This window comes from Mchenga conophoros, linkage group LG3 (genome assembly GCF_057382185.1).
Source record: "Mchenga conophoros isolate Kocher_MC1m ecotype Shallow Benthic linkage group LG3, M_conophoros_male_GT1.1, whole genome shotgun sequence".
In the NCBI taxonomy this organism is placed as follows: Eukaryota; Metazoa; Chordata; class Actinopteri; order Cichliformes; family Cichlidae; genus Mchenga; species Mchenga conophoros.
Window position 1 is genome coordinate 36864649 of NC_140528.1, and position 22089 is coordinate 36886737.

Sequence of the window (22089 nt, forward strand, 5' to 3'; positions counted from 1 at the left end):
TCTGTGTGATTGGTCAGATGTTGCCATGATATGTTGAACAGCACAGGGCACAGATTCAGGATCTAGATCATATTTTATGTCTGCATTGAATCCTGGGAACAGCAACAGAAGACTCACAGTTCAGCTGGAAGCTGGTTTGTTTCCTGACTCTGTTTTTTTATTTTATGTTTTCTGTAGAATAAAGATCCAACAACAGCAGCAACAAGAAGCACAGCAAGAACTATCAGACCAACGATCAGTCCAACAGATCCTCCTGTCTGACCTGCAGGCGAGAAACAGGTGTGAGGTGTAGGTGATGAGTGAAGAACAGAACAGAATCCATTTCCTCTTCAAACTGCTGTCAGACATTATCTACTGCACTCTGATCACATCACTCAGACCAGCTGCTTTCTACAAAGTCTCATCAACAACATCTTTAGAAACAAACATCAACAACCAGGAAGCAGCTTCACCTCTGATCACACATACACTCTACTCTACTCACTCACCTGGAGGAACAACATGAAGGTAGATGATGTGTTCACTTCTTGTTTCTTTCATGAAGACACCACACTCGTATGTTCCAGTGTCATTAATCGTCACATCCTTCAGAATCAAAGACACGTCTCCATCCTTCATCTGTCTGTGCTGCAGATCCACCCGGTTCTTAAAAGATGGATGCTGGTCGTCTGGAACAAAGTGACCATCCCGGTACAAAAGCACATATTCATCTCCCAGGTCAGCTCTGCTCCACTCTACAGCTCTAATGTTGTTGTTTGCAGCTCGACATGTCAGAGTGACGTCCTGTCCAGACTCAGCTGTGATGGTTTTCTCGTCTTGAAGAGGAAACAACACAGAGCAGAGAGGTTAAAGGTCAAAGTACAACTGTTCACTTCTACAGCAGCCAATCAGAAACACACAATAAAAGACAGTCTTCTGTTATTAGATGATGATCTTTGATTGTGTTTCTTCTTGTGTCAGCTGAGCTGAAGAAGAGGGAGAACATTAGACATTACAAGAGACTAAACTACATTTAGTTCTTATGTAGTGCTTTCCTACTCGAACATGCTCTGTACAACTTGCTTCATTCACCCATGCACTTTTTTCTGTGTCACTGATTTCTATCTAACACACATTCCTAGTCTGCTGGATTTATCTGTGTGTTAGCATCTTGCCCATAGATATTTGGCACACAGACTGGAATCAAACCATCAACCCTGCAATTAGTAAGAGACCTGCTCTACCACCTGAGGTCATCCAACTCCATCTTTAAACACACTGACAGTGATGTTTGATCAGTGTGACCAGTCACAGCAGGTTATAGATTATTGGTTACTGATTTCACTGTTTAAAGCTTCATACAGATTGGACAGACATAGGATCACATGGTGAGTGAAATAAATGCAGAGATGGTCACCTCAGTATTTAATAATTAGTTATCTTTGGTCTCTGGCTCTATTTCACAATGTGTCTTTGTCCTGTCTTTTATATCTTGTGTGATATTTCTGCCAGAAACCTGATTCCATATAAATTATTTCACCTTAAAGCAGCGCTGCTAACTGACTTTAGCATCATCACACCGACCGACACAAACCAAATAATATAAAAATAATTCTTGGGGAATATCATTAACGCGTAACCCAGGCTCATTCTCTTCATTCCTTGTTATCTCACATATAAACTCTGTTAAAAACTTAGTTTCTAACAGTTAAATCTCACCTGCAGAGACGAACAGGACAAACATCAGCGTGGAGCAGAGCGACGCAGTTACAGCAGACATGTCCGTGTTCTCTCTTTCTGCTGATCTGACTCTTAGTTTGTTCTAAATGTCTGAGTCTGTTGGTGTTTCACTGAATAACTGAACCTGAGTTTAAACCTGAACACATCAGATTAAATTTAAGGTTTAAATAAAGATCAAAAATTTTCTGTCACCCGTTCGCTCGATCTCAAAATGGACGACCTGTCTCTTAAAGAAATTGAGCCACGTGACGTTGTGATGTGTTACGTTGGACTGTAGTTGGACGATGAAGTGCATCGTTAAAAAAAAGGTGAAACAATTATATACAAAATATAAAATATATCAAATCTAAATGGATGTAATTTAGATTTGATATATTTTATATTTTGTATTTTTTTCTGTCTAAAAATGGATATTGTACTATGAAGGAAGCAATATTTACCTCCATAAAAGCTGTTCTATAGAACTTTTTTGAGGAATAAAGAAGCAGCAGAACATACAGCATCAAACAGTTAAAAAATATAGAGATAAAGTCTGACAGCTTTTGTTTCTTATCTAAGAAACTGAAAGGCATCATTTTAAACACTTACTGTTGTTCTGAAGGATCTGAAACCCTCAAACACTCTTCTGAACATCAGGATGGAAAATTATCCACAGATAAAAACAGTGTGAGGTCGGCAGGAACTTATTTAAGTTTCATTTCAGGTGAGCAAAACATTTTACAAAAGTAAATCACTCAAGAATGAAAAGTCAGAAGATAAAATTAAAGAAATTGTGGGCAAACTGACATCTGTAGCAAAAAAATACAGATCGAACCAGCCTGTACATCCATTCACAGACAAACAAATCCCTGAAGTCAGAAATGGGGATTTGTTTCACTGACGTATTTTGTTTTGAATAAAACCAAATACTCTGCAAACACTCCGGGTGTGTTTTCGACTCAGAGGCCCTCCCAGCACACAGGAGTAGGGGATCAAATCACGTTACTTGCTTAACTACCTGCAGTCCCTGCACGTACCTCCACCTGGGAAATTATATTATTGCAATCGCACTAATTAAGACCTGAGAGATTATATCTCTCAGGTCTCTGGTCTGCAAACGCCTTGGTGTTCTCCCGGAGACACTGGAAGAGGTGGCCAAGGAGAGGGAGGTCTGGGTGTCTCTGCTTAGGCTGCTGCCCCCACGACCCTGCCCCAAATACCGCAGCAAAACTGATCAATGCATTAATCTATATAATTATATTATTATTTCATATTTGCTCATGAATTACTTGTGGTTCCTTTGGCAAAGACCTGACTCCATCCAACTGATTCTGCCTTGGAGCAGTGATGTCCTGATAATATGTGAATCTAACATATAAGACACACAGGACTTCAGACCAGATACAAAACAGTAATGGAGTATGTTTCCTGTTCCGGCTTTAGGTTGTTTCTGCTTTATATCATGTCACATAAAGTCTGACAGCTTGTCATGAATTCAGATGAAGTGTTTTCAGAGATTAAACTTGCTTCACACTAACTGCACATCACATTCATCAGGAACCAGTAACCCACTTAATCCACTTCCCAGTTCGTATCCCTGTTTCTGATCAGAATCATATTGAACACTGGTCAGCATAACTCTGGTGCACAGCATGATGTTCAGGTTTAGGATGTTGAGGGCGGGGCTAATACTCTCCTGGTCAGACTGTTTGGTGATCTGGACTCTTTGGTTTTGTGTCCTTTTGAAGGATCGACAGGACCAGTGTCACTGTCCTGCAGCTCCCTACCACCTGGTGGGACATTGTTCATAATATTGTAAAAAAGGGAAAAAGGACTGCAGATAATTTGGCTGCAAGAAACATTTCAGTCCTTTAATGATGTTTCTCTGGCAGTTCTGCTGTAATCACAGCAACTTATTACATCAACTTAGTCTCCTTTTCCTGACCAGTTTCCCTTTACTTGGATGTCATCACAGTGGGTAGGTGACCTGATAAGGACTTGGAAAAGAGAAGAGCCTGTGATGTAAATGTACAGAAACAGAGCAACTATCTGATGCTGTAAACCCCATTGTCATACAAGCATGTGAATTGCTCAATAAACATATCTTGGAAAAAAAAGAAAAAGAGAAGTGTGCTGAGAATCTGAATGACTTTATACAGGTCTCATTAAAAATGTGGTGGAGGATGTCTGCTGTGGAAACCAAAATGCACACAGTGTGTTTGTACCCTGATGTTTTTATGCAAATGATATTTAAATGAGAGCAGCCTGTAAAAATATCTCTTCATCACAAAACTGGAAAACATTTAGGGCCAGAGTTACTGACAGTGCAAAGCATTAACATTAAAAAGCCCCTGGATTCATGAAAGAAGCTCAGAGTCACTTTGTGAATGAAAGCCACACAAAATGTTATTGTCTAATAGTTGGGTCAGCTGTTCCACACACATTTAAGGTGGATTAAATGTGTAAAAATGCAGTTCTCCTTTGGAGAAATCCTGAGCTCCACTTTAGTCTCAGTCCACACAGTGCCCAGTGATTTCTGTCAAGAGAACCAACCCTGATATCATGAACATATTGCTTCTCTTTCAGCTTCCTCTCATTGATTTGAATTGCCTCGTTTAAAACCTTAACTCACACTGAAAGCCCTAAATCAGTGCCAGTAATAACTCAACTGAACTGGCTGGATCTTTCTATATAAATTATAATTATTTTTAATCATAGTGAATTGTTAGTAGATCACCCTGAATAACAATTTGTTCTGCTTAGTAAATCTGCCCGATAGCCTACAAAATATTATAAAGTTACCCAGGCGAGTGGAGCTTGATCAGAGATTGAGCAACGAGAGAAAGATGGAGGATGTGAGTGTTGTAAACAATAAGATCTATTTATGATATTATAACATCATAACATGCAAGAACTACAACTTTCTGTGAGCTGTTGAAGCAGCTCATTAACTGTCTTTGTATTTTACATGGAGGCTAGCATCCACATGCTAGCTAGCTAGCATGTCGATTTCAATGTGATCTGCTTTAATTATTAACATATACTGGTTCAGTTTGTCATGTTCACTGTTTAATAACTAAATAACACAAAAATGTTATTTATACTTGACTGTATGTAAGAATTAACAGTGTGTTTGTCACATCTGGCAAAGCAGATAGCATGGAGTGAGGTGATTGTCCACCCAAATGCAGGCACACGGAGACAAGGGTGAAAGATAGCAAAAGCGAGCATTTATTTCTGGCTGTAAAAATACTATGAACAAAAACCAGACTTGTTTCCCTGAGAAACTGAGGGAAACACACACCATATATACACAGGGGGAATAGGAGACAGGAAACAGGAGGGGAACACAGCTGGGACTAAGCCGACCTTACGAGACAAGGGGAAGCAAGACACTGCACACAGGATAAGAACTATCAAAATAAAAGAGGAAACACACCTCCGACTCAGACACAAGACACACAAGCTTAACACAGAGACAAGGTGACTAGACATGAAACACGGGACACGGGAAAAGCACAGTGACAGTGTTAGCTGTTAGCATTATTATCTAACCATGCATGCACTCCCTCATGCTCCATCATCCAGGTCATGGTACTTTTAAGAGTTTGAGTTGAAGACAACTGGACCTCTGTTTATGGTCACGAGGATGCTTCACCTCTTCAGTTCTGAAAGCTGATGGAGAGTCTCGGGTGTTTAACTCCTAGTGAGGTTGTGATGTTGGCGGTGGTCCTGAGAGTGGCTCACCCACCCTGCTGTCAACTGAGTTACTGAGGTCACGTGGGTCAAGGTGTGAGTGGGGGGTTGAATGGCCTGGAAGGGACCCCAGGACTATGTTATAGGTAGCCAACACTTTTTCTATGTTTGAACTTAATGTGACCACTAGAGGGAGGCGTGCGCCTGTTAGTGCTGTGAATGCGTCATGACTGTCAAGCTCAATTATGTTTGTACAGTAGTAATAAATACCCACCTCTAAATTCTAAAGGAATAATAATGAATAAAAAGCACCAGAGCAGGTCAGTGTCACAGCATGTGTCACCATGATGATTTACCTCAAAGTGAACCACCTTCGTAGAAAACCCGGTGTTAACCAATAATTACCTGGATAAGTCAAAATCTAGATTCCTGCAGTCGCACACCTGCTAGTTTTGTGCCAAAAGTGAGTTTTGCTGTTTCTATGTGTTTTTGATGTGTGATGATATCTTTACTTATCCTGTTGACTACAGTAGTTACCAACGTATGTCATCTCTGACAGAGCTCCCATGCTCCTCTCACACTGAAGTCACTCAGCCTCTCCAATCATAAACCCTTATTAAGTCTTTTCCTTATAATAAAACTCTTTTAGTTACGAGCCTTTGTGTGCTGAGTCATCTTTATGGGTCCAGCTACCGGAGTAATATGTCATTGTGGTGGGTGTGGTTTGTGGCTCAGCTGCAGGGGAGGGGTGGAGCAGTGGGGTGTGGTGCCAGGGGATGCTCCACACACCATCCTCCATCATCTAATCATGCCCTCCCTATTTCAGCAGGATGTTGCGACCTGTGGGGAGAGAGAGAGAGAGAGAGAGAGAGAGGGGATGCACAAGCATAAAGGTGAATAAACCGTGTAAAAGTGTTCAAGTCTCTGCAACGCTGTGTGCCTTTGTCCTTTAAATAAAAGATGTTTTTAAAAACACTGAGATATGAATCATTAAAAAGCATAAAAAGGCACCTAACTCAAAGGATGAACCAGCAAATAAGCAATTTATTTATGTGACTCAAATTCTTCTAGATTAAAGGGGAAATGTATGAGAAAAATGGCCAATTTAACAAGAAATAACTGATAAAGGAAACTCGTGACTTTGCACATTTGGTTTGCTGTGCTTTATGCCAACATTAGATAACCTAATATAATATTCTTGGCAACAGAGAAGTATATGTGTATTATATATATTATAGCACATAATCACCACATTATCATCGGCATCCAAACTTTGAACAGATGTAAACTTTGTTCAGAACAAACTGATGTAAATTTGTGTATCAAAAACTACAACAAAATGGATGCAAGAACATCACTGGTTACAGGTTAAGATATCAATATGATCAGTGGTACAGCAGGATGCAATCACACAGATTAGAGTAATCGATCCTTTGAGTTGTTTTCTTCTTCTCAAAATGTAACCGTGGCTCAGTAGTCGGCTTGATAGTGTCTGCACTTGTTCAGGCGCGTCCAACTCCAGGCCTCAGGGGCTGGTGTCCTGCAGGTTTTAGATGTGTCCTTGATCCAACACAGCAGATTTAAATGGCTAAATGACCTCCTCAACATGTCTTGAAGTTCTTCAGAGGCCTGGTGATGACCTAATCATTTGATTCAGGTGTGCTGACCCAGGGTGAGCTCTACAACCTGCAGGACAGCGGCTCTACCGGCCTGGAGTTGGACACCCCTGGTTTAGTAGTTCATTTCCATGTCTGAACTTCTTGTAGCTGTGGTAAACAGGCGTTACATTGTGAAGTGTTACTCTTTGTGTTGGACTGCCATCTTGTGGTGCATTTAGGAATTGTTCAGAATCCTTAATGCACCATGCAGTTTTTGCTTGCTTACAAAATCAGGGTGATGAAACTTTATAAGAAGATTGTTATGTGAGTGTTTTAGGCCAATTATGTTTCTTTTTCACAAACCACATCATGTATTATTGTAGAGTCGACCTTACAATATAAAGCACCTTGAGGTGACTGTTGTTGACATTTGGAGCTGTAAAAACAACATTTAATGTCTGCTCCTCATTCACCGTCACATTGCATACAAAACAAACGTTCTGGTGCATGTACGGCTTCTGACTGAGGATTAGTGCAGCAACACAATCCAGCATTAAACTGATGAACACCATTCTGTACAGTTGTAAAATAGCTTTTTTGCTACAAGGTGATCCTCAAGCTAACAACTTGCATGTTGGTGTAATGCAGCATGATGTGCATGTGGAGGTGAAAAGAAGACGTGTCAGGCCTGAAATCTGCAGCAGACGAACAACATCACCATGAATCATTTATTTCTGGTTCATCACATGAAACAGCCAATCAGAAGTCTGTTCACAAAACAGATAAAGATCATAATTTCATAACTGCAAGAACTTAAAGAAAACCTTTCACCTCTGTACGTTACAAAAACACCCATAATAAAAAACAACATTACACAGGTATAAATGTAAAGATGGGACATAGAGATGAAGAAACATTAAGGACATTTACATTGTTCACTTCATCTTCCTGCATCAGGAGCTGAATAGAAGCTGGCGAGGTTCACAGTTCAGAGTCAGAGAGAAACATCTACAGTTCAGCTGCATGAATTTTTTGTTTCATAACAGCACCTAAAACAAGCTTGTTATACAAACTTTTTCACACTGTGCTGCAGTTAAAGAAGAAAAGGCCACACGAGGTTGATATTTTAAACCAACACAAAAAAAACTGCTCAATTTAAAGTTAATTTGAATGAAATTAACCTGGATGTTAACGATGGTTCATTTCTAACTTATCTTCAGGTCATCTGTGTAACTGTCCTCCTGCGCAGACGTAAGAGGCTGTGTGATCTCTGGATCATCGTAAGTCTTAGATTGAAGTCGTCTTTGTATCCAAAACCTAACAACACCGACAACAAGAAGCACAGCGGCACAAAGAAACGCAGCAGAAACTGCCAATCCAACAGGTCCATCCTCCTCCCCTCTGCCTTCCTTTCCTCCATCCTCCTTCCCTCCGTCCTCTGTGTGTCCTCCTGTCGGACCTGCAGGTGAGAAACAGGTGTGAGGTGTCAACTGATCAAATGAAATTAATTGGATTTAAAATGTATTCTTGGGGATAAATATCCTGATGAAGCTTATAATTTATCCTCTAGTAGCTTTAACGTCAGCAGCCTGGGCAATAGATTAGAATCCAGTACGAAACATTTACACGGTTTACACATCACTAAATTAAAACTCTGTGAGTCTGATGTTACACTCAGTGGTTTTAGTGAGATACGGTTTAAAAAGCTGCACATATGAAACATTTTCCCCCAGCAGAGAATCGACATCACACTGAACACATGCTGGACATGACCAGGTTATGTTTTTAACATTAGTCACCATGGTGATTTAACCAGGTAAAAAGAGAGTCTGACACAGAAAGTAACATAGTTCGCTCAGACATTAATGACTCTGTACCGTAAGTAAAAAACAAACAAACAAACAGCCACAAAGACAACAGCTGGAGAAACATCTGTCTACCTCTGACATCCACCAGCTCATCCATACAACAAACACACATCAACAACCAGGAAGCAGCTTCACCTCTGATCACACACACACTCAACTCTACTCACTCACCTGGAGGAACGACAGCCAGGTGGATGATGCTGGGAATCTTCAATGAGTCTGTTTCTGCCATGAACACATGACACTCGTATGTTCCAGTGTCATTAATCGTCACATCCTTCAGAATCAAAGACACGTCTCCATCCTTCATCTGTCTGTCCTGCAGATCCACCCGGTTCTTAAAAGATGGATGCAGGTGTGTTGGATCAGAGAGACCAGCCTGGTACAAAAGCACATATTCTGGCTTCAGGTCAGCGTTCTTCCAGTGCACAGCTGTGATGTTGTTGTTTGGAGCTCGACATGTCAGAGTGACGTCCTGTCCAGACTCAGCTGTGATGTTTTTCTGGTCTGAAAGATGAAACAACACAGAGCAGAGAGGTTAAAGGTCAAAGTACAATTATGATCAGAATGATTCACTTTAAATATTTTGTTTATTTCCTTTGACATTTGAGTTTTTAGTCATGTTGGATTTAATGAACCTCTGAACATCCAGCAGGTCACCAGTGACCCACTGAGGGGGAATTTTAGCCTCATGCTAAACATGCAAAGTGTCAGAAACTACAAGATGTTAGCTTCCACAGAACAACAACATGTGCTGATAATAAGTGAACATAATGTGTGAGAGAAAGCAGCCTCTCATTATAAGACACTGTGAGTCTCTGCATGCTGCCTTTATGGAGCTACAGCTGTTTGTATACACTGAACAAGAAGCTTTGTAGCTGTATATAAAAATCAATGTTTGTTCCAGTTCTATGAAGCTTTGAGTATTTTGGATCAGTAGCTGCTGTGTTTGTTGCATCATATTGCTGTAATTGTTTATATGCTTTATATATTCTGAGGTAAGTTGATCTATAGTGTTACATCATATTCTATAAGGATGTTATGTGTTTGTATACTTTCTGCCCAGTTTGACCCATTTAGCAGAAGTCAGCCTGTTTAAGGCTCTGATGTCTATTCTTTATGACTTAAAGCAGTTATGACATGGTCTGATTTTCTCACCCAATAAAGGAATATTTCATATATCAGTCTACTCTTCATTCTATCAGAAACAGTTATCACAGCTCGTACGTTTGCTTTTTACACATATATGTAAGCATTGAGCCAAATTTAGTAATGCCAACATACTGAAGGCACATTTGTCTCTTATCCTCCTAGGACCTGCCGTCCACATATGTGGACATCACATTTTGGGTTATTTAGACCAAAATACTGAATTTTGCTCTGCATGGGCCTGATATCCACGTACGAGGACGTTATACTGCCACTGTTCTGTCAAATATTTTAAACGAATATCCTCATACGTGGCTCTTATTGTTCTTAAAAACAAAAATAAGGTGAAAAAAAAATCTGATAATTCTCTGCTTTTACATTCATCAGGCCTCAATGTGCCCAGATATCAAAGAGAAATTAAAAATGCATGTCATGGAAGACTTCGGGTCTTAGGAGGTTAAATATAATACACCTACATATACACTGTCACAGATACTTGAGTGTCTTCGAGTGAAGATTTAAGATGATAGGACATAATAACTGCAACTTGAGTCTTTACTGAAGCTCAGTGTTTGACACAGAGTTCACGCACATGTGCTGTACCAGTGTACCTGCACATGTGACGTGACAACAGAAGTGATTTGATTTGAGAGTTCAAACTCACTGCTGTAATAACTTAGAATGATTAATATAATAACTATAATATTGGCCATATCAGCCATACATTTATACAGCCATATTTCGCACATGACTATGAGAGGCGGAAGAGGAAGTAGTTCCTTTGAATGTAGACAATCCGAATGTTATAGCTTCTTCCCACTGTGTTCCTGTTAATGATAAACTACAAATGTACCCTAAATTACTAAAATATCGATATTTTAATGTGAGAATCGATTCTAGAACATAAATGACTGGTATCGGAGGAATCGATATTTCAGGATCGACCCGCACTTCACTACTGCGCGTGCTCCGGCGCGTGCGGTCGCTACAGTGGGACACTTCCTGTCCACACAGATGCTAAGTGTCCACTCAGCCTCTTGTCTCCGTCACACACAGACAAACTGAATCCATATGAAAGTAATTCTTTACGAAATTTTGTTAACATATAAAGAGGCTGATACTATTTAATCGTCTTTATGTCAGCGTCAGATATATTTGGGCTTAAAACAGGTAAACCTCACCTGCAGAGACGAACACGACAAACATCAGCGTGGAGCAGAGCGTTGCAGTTACAGCAGACATGTCCGTGATCTCTGTTTCTGCCGATCTGACTCTTAGTTTGTTCTGAGTCTGTTGGCATTTCCTACTGATGTGACGTTCTGTATCGAGGCTTCGAAGCGTGTGTCGAGTAATGGAGAGGGCGTTTCCGCGATGCGCGTATCGAGGCTTGCTTCATTTATGGGAGGAGCTGAAAATGATGACGTCCGAAGCCTCGCTGTACCACGTGACTGGTTCATGAAGTGGTTTGAACTTTGCCGCGAGCTATGACAGCGATATAAACCCCTCAGACATCATTCAAAATGTGGGTGTTTGATTGAGAGTTGCGGTTAGTGAGAGTTTGGAGGTTTCTGAGAGTGAGGAGAGAAAGTCAGGAGAGAATGGAGCCAGCTAAGAAGAGGAGGATGTCCTCCCCTGTGTGGGAACATTTTGATCTTATTCCTCCCAACAAACTTGAGGGTGCATGGGAGTTTGCCCAACCAGTCTACATGTGTTTTGTGGACTTGGAGAAGGCATTCGACCGTGTCCCTCGGGGTGTCCTGTGGGAGGTGTTGCGGGAATATGGGGTGTCTGGCCCATTGCTACGGGCCATTCGATCCCTATACAACCGTTGCAAGAGCTTGGTTCGCATTGCCGGCAATAAGTCGGACTCGTTCCCGGTGGGTGATGGGCTCCGCCAGGGCTGCCCTTTGTCTCCGGTTCTGTTCATAATTTTTATGGACAGGATTTCTAGGCGCAGCCAAGTGGCGGAGGGCTTTCGCTTTGGTGGCCTCAGAATCTCATCTCTGATTTTTGCAGATGATGTGGTTCTGTTGGCTTCATCGGGTGAGGGCCTCCAGCTCGCACTGGAACGGTTCGAGGCCGAGTGTGAAGCAGCGGGAATGAGGATCAGCACCTCCAAATCTGAGGCCATGGTTCTCAGCCGGAAAAGGGTGGAGTGCCCACTCCGGGTCGGGGATGAGTTCCTGCCCCAAGTGGAGGAGTTCAAGTATCTCGGGGTCTTGTTCGCGAGTGATGGGAGAAGGGAGCCGGAGATCGACAGACGGATTGGGGCTGCGGCTGCAGTAATGCGGACGCTGCACCGGTCCGTCGTGGTGAAGAGGGAGCTGAGTGTAAAAGCGAAGCTCTCAATTTACCGGTCGATCTACGTCCCTACCCTCACCTATGGCCACGAGCTGTGGGTAGTGACCGAAAGAACGAGATCGCGGATACAAGCGGCAGAAATGAGCTTCCTCCGAAGGGTGGCTGGCCTCTCCCTTAGAGATAGGGTGAGAAGTTCGGCCATCCGGGAGGGGCTCAGAGTAGAGCAGCTGCTGCTCCACATCGAAAGAAGCCAGCTGAGGTGGTTCGGGCATCTGACAAGGATGCCCCCTGGGCGCCTCCTGGGTGAGGTGTTCCAGGCATGTCCAACCGGGAGGAGGCCCCGGGGCAGACCCAGGACACGCTGGAGAGATTATATCTCTCGGCTGGCCTGGGAACGCCTTGGTATTCCCCCGGATAAGCTGGAGGAGGTGGCTGGGGAGAGGGAGGTCTGGGCCTCTTTGCTTAGGCTGCTGCCCCCGCGACCCGGCCCCGGACAAAGCGGATGACGATGGATGGATGGATGGATCCTCCCAACAAGGTATGTAGATTTCTACAGAAGATGTATTTTCATAATACTGATGGTGCAATAAAACCTATGTTAAGCTGTCTGTACTTTTGTACAAGGTGAAGTGTTTGCTATGTGCCAGGGAGCTGGGATATAACAACAACACCTCATCCATGCTTAGGCACTACAGAGCTTTGCATGAGAATAAGGGGAACACCGATTGTGGAGCAAGACCAGGTGAGCCATCAAATGTCATGATAATATAGCATGCAGTAATGTTACTAAATGATATAACAATATTATACAACTGTTATAAGTTACGTGTGTGATATTTATATTTGTGCTTTATCTTTATTGTCTTTCCTCAGGAGAACAATCTCAAATAGATGAAGACCTGGTCAGCATGGTGATTGAGGACTCACAGCCATTTAGCATTGTGGAGGACAAAGGATTCAAAAGATTTGTTAAATCATTAAATCCTAGCTATGTTCTCCCCACTAAAGGTTATAAAAGCAGTGAAAATTTAGTTTTTACTGAATAAAATGTGAACAGGCAGGACTGAGGCTCAGTGTGTAGCTGTCCATACCTCAACGTTACAAAAGCACAACCACTGTCCACACCCCAACCACACCTCACCTCACAGTAAATGATCATTTCCAAATAATCATTTTCCATACTGCCACTATAAATATACACAGTATGCTGCCATCACTACAATATAGATGTTTTACACACTCCTTTTGTTGTTGACATTTACAGGCTGTGTGCAAAAGGCCACACTCTTCAAATTCATGCCAACTAATATTTTTACGTCCAGTAGGTGTCCTGCTAGAGCAAATGAAGCTTTGCGCTGGGATGAACCAATTGGATGAAAAGCTTCAGTGCTTCATGAAGCTTCATGCCCATCACTAGTATTTTCACTGAACAACTAAACCTGAGTTTAAACCTGAACACATCAGATTACATTTAAGGTTTAAATAAAGCTGAAAGTCACTGACTACGAATCTGTGTCTGAGACGCTCATGCAGAGGCTACGCTTTCGATTTCTTCTTCTTCTGTATAGGGTTTATTGGCGGCAAAATGGTGCATTACCGCCACCAACTGGTGTGGAGTTTGGACCGAAATGACATAAATAAATAAATAATAATAATAATGTAAATCTTTCCGAACAAATGCCTTAAAAACCAAAATACAGCCTGATAACTTTCACTTATAGAGCTCATGCGAAACAATCAATCAAGTCCAACTTCACTTTCGTATCGTCCAGCTTTTTGAGCAGTTGTCTCCTTTCCATATCATACTTCTGACAATGCAATAAAACATGTTCTATTGTTTCCTGTTCCCTACTGCAGTCACACTCCTCTGTACAGTGTTTACTTATTAAAAATGTGCTATTTAAACCAGTGTGTCCGAATCTCAGTCGAGATATAACCGTCTCCACTCTCCTGTTTCGTCCTGTACTTCTCATTTCCACCACTTTGCTTTGGATTTCATAAAACCATCGCCCTTTCCTCTCTGCCTCTCTTCATTCTCACACCTTGGCTCGTGTGATTAGTTTTGATTAAAAGGCTTACATGGAAAACACATATTGGGGAAATGACTGAGAAATCTAAAAAGGTTTTGAATATTTTACATGTTTCAAAAGCAGCGAATGGGTTGCAGAAAAAACAACATGAAAAGCTTTATATATAAGTGTCATTAGATCATGGATTATGTATGTCTGGTCTATGGCTCAGCAGCTAAAAGATTGTTAAATCACTTGGATAAAACCCAGTATCAAGTGTTGAGGTTGTGTTTTGGGGCCATTAAAATGTTTCAATTGCAAGTCGAAATGAATGAACTACTGTTAGAAATAAGAAGACATCAGCTTTAACTTACTGGGCAAAGTTAAAGGGACATGGTGAAAAACACATAGCACATGATATAGTTAAACCTTGTCAAAAACAAGAAAAATAAAGGGAATCAACAGGAAGTTTTGGTTAAATTACAGGGAAAAATACGTTAGAAAGGAATTAGTAAGAAAAGTATTAGTTCAGCAGCATCATTTTCAGTTTTACCACCATGGTTATACAAAGAACTCCTGATTTTCATTTACTACACAAGGTAAGAGGGCTCTGTGGACAAGAGGAGACATTTGAACATTACATGTTCAAATGTCTCCTCTTGTCCACAGAATTCACAATTCCCTGTGTCATGCTTGTGACATATATATATATATATATATATATATATATATATATATATATATATATATATATATATATATATATATATATATATAATATTCATGTTAAAAATATGAACAAGCATGACACAGGGAATTGTGAATTCTGTGGACAAGAGGAGACATTTGAACATTACATGTTCAAATGTCTCCTCTTGTCCACAGAATTCACAATTCCCTGTGTCATGCTTGTGACATATATATATATATATATATATATATATATATATATATATATATAATATTCATGTTAAAAATATGAACAAGCATGACACAGGGAATTGTGAATTCTGTGGACAAGAGGAGACATTTGAACATATAATGTTAGAATGTGGTAAATAACAGGAAAGCAACAAATACTCAGATTTGAATAACAGAAGAATTGTATTCAGTTAAAGGTAAAATAAATATTTCAGAGGAATACAGGTGATGTAATTAATAGGACAATATTTGGGTTTTCGAGAGCAACTGCTGTTAATATGAGAAAAAGCTGTTCCGATCCACTAAGGCACCTGAAGTTGTCTGCGCACCGCGATATAAAGATAGAGGAAGAGGTAGTCGTAGTTTTTAAATAAACTTTATTTAGAACCGTAACAATGACAATCTCAGACAGACAATCGAATCATAACGTACACTCCCCTTTCTTTTCTCCCAATCAGAGGAAAACACATCATTGCGGAAGAGGTAGTAGTAGCGGTGTTGCCAACTTAGCGACTTTGTCGCAATATTTAGCGACTTTTCAGACACCGTTTAAGCTGGGCTCACACTGTGCGATTTTTTCAGTCGTGTTGTTCAGCTTCTGCTCAAACTGCACGATTGACTCGCAGGGGTTAGAAGTTCAGAAGAAGGTCTCACACTATACGGCCCGATGCTCTGATGCGACCTGAGAGCTCACACTGTGCGTCCATAACATGAAGGTTATAACACAAAATCTGTCGCTCACTCCCTCTCTGTCTTTCACTCACACAGACACACCACCATCAACTTTGCTGAATTGCTAATGAAAAACATGATCAGGCAGCTGTGATTGAGCAGCAGTGTAGATCCAACTATTTTCACGGTTGTTGTGGTCGTGATGATTTTGTGAGGCCACATGGAAAAGGCTCGGATGAGCTTTCCAAAGTTCTACAAGTTGTGCCTCCATCGCTTGTGTCCAGATCACACGCTGCACTGCACGTGCTGCTCCGTCTGTTCGCTAACATTTCTGTGTTTGCGCGTGCGCAGTGTGAGAGGCTGCGGAGACACCCTCACGACGGCCGAGAGGACTTCAAACAGGTTTGAAATCCTCCCGATTGATGGTCGTGAGGTGTTAATCGCTTCTCGTTACCCCACGTATACTACACGATGCACGACACACGATGAAGGCGAAACTCGGCCGATCCCCAAAACCGTCGCACGACTCAAAAATTGCACAGTACATGGCCAGAACAGATGTTCACCCTACGGTCCAAACTGCAAATGAATCTCTCATGAGCGACGCTGCCGTTCTGACTGGAGCAGCGCTAGATGTACAACATTGTTTTTGTCTAAAATAAATCGATGCACTGATTCCAATCATAAACAAGGAGGGTTGGAGTTGTGCCATGAAAAGGTTGCAGTTCTAAATGTGTAGTAAGTTCTTTTAGGGTGTTTTTAACTGACTTTGTCTCTTCCACGATGTCATTTCTCTCTCCTACAGGATCTGTTACAATTATTCAAATTGGGTGATGACGTCATTTAACGACTTCTAGCGAATTTTAGGACAGCCAATAGAAATTTCCCTTACCGAGGAGTCGGCAAAACTGAGTAGTAGTAGTTAAATCGGAAGTGTGGAGTCAGTTGCTTAAATCTTTCAGCTTTTTTTAAACCTTAAATTTAATTGAATCTCATCAGGTTTTAAACTCAGGTTCAGTTGTTCGCTGAAATTAGCGACAGATTTAGACTTCAGAACAAATCAAAGAAGCGCTGGATGATCAGTAATAATGACACGGAAATGTCTGCCGTAACTGCATCACGCTGCTCCGCTTTGCTGTTTGCTGTCGTCGTCGTGTTCGTCTCTGCAGGTGAGGTTTACAGTTAGAAACTAAACTGAGTTTATCTGACAATAGACCAGCATCGACTAGTTTACATGTTGTTAAGAATAATAATAACAATGATAATAATATGGATTTAGTTTGTCTGTGTGGACACTTAACATCTGTAATCCAGCTGTGATAGAGACAAAGAAGTGTAATGTGTGTGTCAGTGTGATGTGTTGTAGTGTCAGGAGTCAGGATGCAGCTACAAAGCTTCTTGTTCAGTGTATACAAACAGCTGTAGCTCCATAAAGGCAGCATGCAGAGACTCACAGTGTCTTATAATGAGAGGCTGCTTTCTCTCACACATTATGTTCACTTATTATCAGCACATGTTGTTGTTCTGTGGAAGCTAACATCTTGTAGTTTCTGACACTTTGCATGTTTAGCATGAGGCTAAAATTCCCCCTCAGTGGGTCACTGGTGACCTGCTGGATGTTCAGAGGTTCATTAAATCCAACATGACTAAAAACTCAAATGTCAAAGGAAATAAACAAAATATTTAAAGTCAATTATTCTGATCATAGTTGTACTTTGACCTTTAACCTCTCTGCTCTGTGTTGTTTCCTCTTCCAGAGCAGAAAAACATCACAGCTGAGTCTGGACAGGACATCACTCTGACATGTCGAGCTCCAAACAACAACATCATAGTTGTGTACTGGAAGAACGCTGACCTGAAGCCAGATTATGTGCTTTTGTACCAGGATGGTCTCTCTAATTCAACACACCAGCATCCATCTTTTAAGAACCGGGTGGATCTGCAGGACAGACAGATGAAGGATGGAAACGTGTCTTTGATTCTGAAGAACGTGACGATTAATGACGCTGGAACATACATGTGTCATGTGTTCATGGCAGAAACAGACACATTGGAGATTCCCAGCATCATCCACCTGGCTGTTGTTCCTCCAGGTGAGTGAATAGAGTTGAGTGTGTGTGTGATCAGAGGTGAAGCTGCTTCCTGGTTGTTGATGTGTGTTTGTTGTATGGATGAGCTGGTGGATGTCAGAGGTAGACAGATGTTTCCAGCTGTTGTCTTTGTGGCTGGTAGTCTAGAGTTGACTTGTTCTTACTTATTATCAGCACATGTTGTTGTTCTGTGGAAGCTAACATCTTGTAGTTTCTGACACTTTGCATGTTTAGCATGAGGCTAAAATTCCCCCTCAGTGGGTCACTGGTGACCTGCTGGATGTTCAGAGGTTCATTAAATCCAACATGACTAAAAACTCAAATGTCAAAGGAAATAAACAAAATATTTAAAGTCAATCATTCTGATCATAGTTGTACTTTGACCTTTAACCTCTCTGCTCTGTGTTGTTTCCTCTTTCAGAGCCAAAGATCATCACAGCTGAGTCTGGACAGGACGTCACTCTGACATGTCGAGTTCCAACCAAGAAGATCAGAAGTGTAGTATGGAGCAGAACTGACAAGCCAGGATTTGTGCTTTTGTACCAGGCTGGTCGCTTTGTTACAGATCACCAGCATCCATCTTTTAAGAACCGGGTGGATCTGCAGGAAAGACAGATGAAGTATGGAGACGTGTCTTTGAATCTGAAGGATGTGAGGATCAATGACACTGGAACATACATGTGTCGTGTCCTCAATGAAAGAACCAGCTCATTGAAGATCATCAGTATCGTCTACTTGAGTGTTCCTCCAGGTGAGTGAGTAGAGTTGAGTGTGTGTGTGATCAGAGGTAAATGGCCTGTATTTATATAGCGCTTTACTAGTCCCTAAGGACCCCAAAACGCTTTTCACATCCAGTCATCCACACATTCACACACTGGTGATGGCAAGCTACATTGTAGCCACAGCCACCCTGGGGCGCACTGACAGAGGCGAGGCTGCTGGACACTGGCGCCACCGGGCCCTCTGACCACCACCAATAGGCAACGGGTGAAGTGTCTTGCCCAAGGACACAACAACCGAGACTGTCGGAGCCGGGGCTCGAACCGGCAACCTTCCGATTACAAGGCGAACTCCCAACTCTTGAGCCACGATCGCCCCAGAGGTGAAGCTGCTTCCTGGTTGTTGATGTTTGTTTGTTGTATGGATGAGCTGGTGGATGTCAGAGGTAGACAGATGTTTCTCCAGCTGTTGTCTTTGTGGCTGGTAGTCTAGAGTTGTAGAGCAGCATTCTTTGGTTAGAGCAGAAACAAAGACATTTATGAATCCGTCTCTTCTTCTCTTGCTCTCTAACTCGTCTGTAAACATGAAACTTAGATTACACAGGAAACACGTGATCTCACCCAAAGAACAGTCACCGTCCTGCTTTGAAACAACCAGAACAAAACAAAAGCACGTTTGCACTATTCCAGCACGGCTGGAGCACACACTGGCTGATGTGACAATTCATGGATATAATTTCCAATATTTCTTTAGCTCCCACCACATCTTTAAATGGTAAATGGCCTGTATTTATATAGCGCTTTACTAGTCCCTAAGGACTCCAAAGCGCTTTACATATCCAGTCATCCACCCATTCACACACTGGTGATGGCAGCTACATTGTAGCCACAGCCACCGTGGGGCGCACTGACAGAGGCGAGGCTGCCGGACACTGGCGCCACCGGGCCCTCTGACCACCACCAGTAGGCAACGGGTGAAGTGTCTTGCCCAAGGACACAACGACCGAGACTGTCCAAGCCGGGGCTCGAACCGGCAACCTTCCGATTACAAGGCGAACTCCCAACTCTTGAGCCACGATCGCCCACAACAACCATGTGGGGTCAGGGGTCATGTTTGGCTTGAGACTTTTGAAAAGTAAATCATCATGTGTTTGAAAACGTGCTTCTTTAGCATCAGGCTAAAACTCTGCTGTACCTGTGATCTGGTCAATGGTCACAGCTCTCTGTCCCATCCAACCAAGTTACCCTTTATATATATGAAGTGCATCAAACCGCATGAATGGAGACGAGCGTCTGACTGACTGCTGGAGTCCAGCATCCACCCACACTCAGATGGCCTCCATCAGTTTTCTTTAGCACAGATGTGTCCTGCTCACTCTGGAGTCAGTGTTATCATCCTCATCTGTGACAATGTGAGACTCCAGCTGAGCTAGTTTGTTATTTATTAATTCACTGACTTCTATTATGTCCTGATAGTTTAACCTCAGAGTTTAATCCATGTGTAGCTGAGCAGACTCCCTGCATGTTGTTGCTGTTACAGAGAGAGGACGGCTGCTGTCACTCTGTCAGGTTTAGATCAAATCAAACTAAGCTGGCAGTTTATCTGAATACAGGCAGTGCTTATTGTAAAGTATATACAGTGGGGCAAAAAAGTATTTAGTCAGCCACCGATTGTGCAAGTTCCCCCACTTAAAATGATGACAGAGGTCAGTAATTTGCACCAGAGGTACACTTCAACTGTGAGAGACAGAATGTGAAAGAAAAATCCATGAATTCACATGGTAGGATTTGTAAAGAATTTATTCGTAAATTAGGGTGGAAAATAAGTATTTGGTCACCTCAAACAAGGAAAATCTCTGGCTCTCACAGACCTGTAACGTCTTCTGTAAGAAGCTTTTCTGTCCCCCACTCGTTACCTGTATGAATGGCACCTGTTTGAACTCATCATCTGTATAAAAGACACCTGTCCACAGCCTCAAACAGTCAGACTCCAAACTCCGCCATGGCCAAGACCAAAGAGCTTTCGAAGGACACCAGGAAAAGTATTGTAGACCTGCACCAGACTGGGAAGAGTGAATCTACAATAGGCAAGCAGCTTGGTGTGAAAAAATCAACTGTGGGAGCAATCATCAGAAAATGGAAGACATACAAGACCACTGATAATCTCCCACGATCTGGGGCTCCACGCAAGATCTCATCCCGTGGGGTCAAAATGATCATGAGAACGGTGAGCAAAGATCCCAGAACCACACGGGGGGACCTGGTGAATGACCTGCAGAGAGCTGGGACCACAGTAACAAAGGTCACCATCAGTAACACACTACAACGGCAGGGAATCAAATCCCGCAGTGCCAGACGTGTTCCGCTGCTGAAGCCAGTGCATGTCCAGGCCCGTCTGAAGTTTGCCAGAGAGCACATGGATGATACAGCAGAGGATTGGGAGAATGTCATGTGGTCAGATGAAACCAAAGTAGAACTTTTTGGTATAAACTCAACTCGTCGTGTTTGGAGGAAGAAGAATACCGAGTTGCATCCCAAGAACACCATACCTACTGTGAAGCATGGGGGTGGAAACATCATGCTATGGGGCTGTTTTTCTGCCAAGGGGACAGGACGACTGATCCGTGTTAAGGACAGAATGAATGGGGCCATGTATCGTGAGATTTTGAGCCAAAACCTCCTTCCATCAGTGAGAACTTTGAAGATGAAACGAGGCTGGGTCTTCCAACATGACAATGATCTAAAACACACCGCCCGGGCAACAAAGGAGTGGCTCCGTAAGAAGCATTTGAAAGTCCTGGAGTGGCCTAGCCAGTCTCCAGACCTCAACCCCATAGAAAATCTGTGGCGGGAGTTGAAAGTCCGTGTTGCTCGGCGACAGCCCCAAAACATCACTGCTCTCGAGAAGATCTGCATGGAGGAATGGGCCAAAATACCAGCTACTGTGTGTGCAAACCTGGTAAAGACCTATAGTAAACGTTTGACCTCTGTTATTGCCAACAAAGGTTATGTTACAAAGTATTGAGTTGTATTTTTGTTATTGACCAAATACTTATTTTCCACCCTGATTTACGAATAAATTCTTTACAAATCCTACCATGTGGATTCATGGATTTTTTTTTCACATTCTGTCTCTCACAGTTGAAGTGTACCTCTGGTGCAAATTACTGACCTCTGTCATCATTTTAGGTGGGGGGACTTGCACAATCGGTGGCTGACTAAATACTTTTTTGCCCCACTGTATCTTTACTGCAGCTGTGTTAAAAACATGGCTGCCCTCTCGTTGTAATGAGACCAGCTGAGCAGAGTTACTGATCTGTAAGCAGTTTCCAAACTCCTGAGACTGATCACAGTGTGGCTTTGAACCT

At 42.2% G+C, this 22089-nt stretch overlaps 3 protein-coding genes across 3 annotated transcripts in view; 1 reads left to right on the forward strand and 2 right to left on the reverse strand.

Moving 5' to 3' along the window:
- Nucleotides 1-1759, reverse strand: part of LOC146578426 (T-cell surface protein tactile-like) — a 553052-nt gene extending 551293 nt beyond the window's left edge. Inside the window, exons 1-2 of the mRNA XM_085267814.1 lie at nucleotides 1699-1759; nucleotides 489-815 (exon numbers count right to left, since the gene is read on the reverse strand). Coding sequence (XP_085123940.1) covers nucleotides 489-815; nucleotides 1699-1759 — 388 coding nt within the window. The remainder of the gene's footprint in view (nucleotides 1-488; nucleotides 816-1698) is intronic.
- A 5929-nt stretch (nucleotides 1760-7688) lies between these two features.
- Nucleotides 7689-11374, reverse strand: LOC146578469 (uncharacterized). Its single transcript, XM_085268792.1, has 3 exons — nucleotides 11191-11374; nucleotides 9032-9367; nucleotides 7689-8451 (listed from the first exon to the last, which is right to left on the reverse strand). Exons 1-3 carry the CDS (start codon nucleotides 11249-11251, stop codon nucleotides 8198-8200), a joined length of 651 nt encoding a protein of 216 aa, XP_085124918.1. The 5' UTR covers nucleotides 11252-11374; the 3' UTR covers nucleotides 7689-8197.
- A 5264-nt stretch (nucleotides 11375-16638) lies between these two features.
- The window catches only part of LOC146578470 (cell adhesion molecule CEACAM5-like), a 146376-nt gene continuing 140925 nt past the window's right edge, over nucleotides 16639-22089 (forward strand). The window contains exons 1-3 of the mRNA XM_085267815.1: nucleotides 16639-17081; nucleotides 17670-18005; nucleotides 18424-18753. Coding sequence (XP_085123941.1) covers nucleotides 16988-17081; nucleotides 17670-18005; nucleotides 18424-18753 — 760 coding nt within the window. The 5' untranslated portion in view covers nucleotides 16639-16987. The remainder of the gene's footprint in view (nucleotides 17082-17669; nucleotides 18006-18423; nucleotides 18754-22089) is intronic.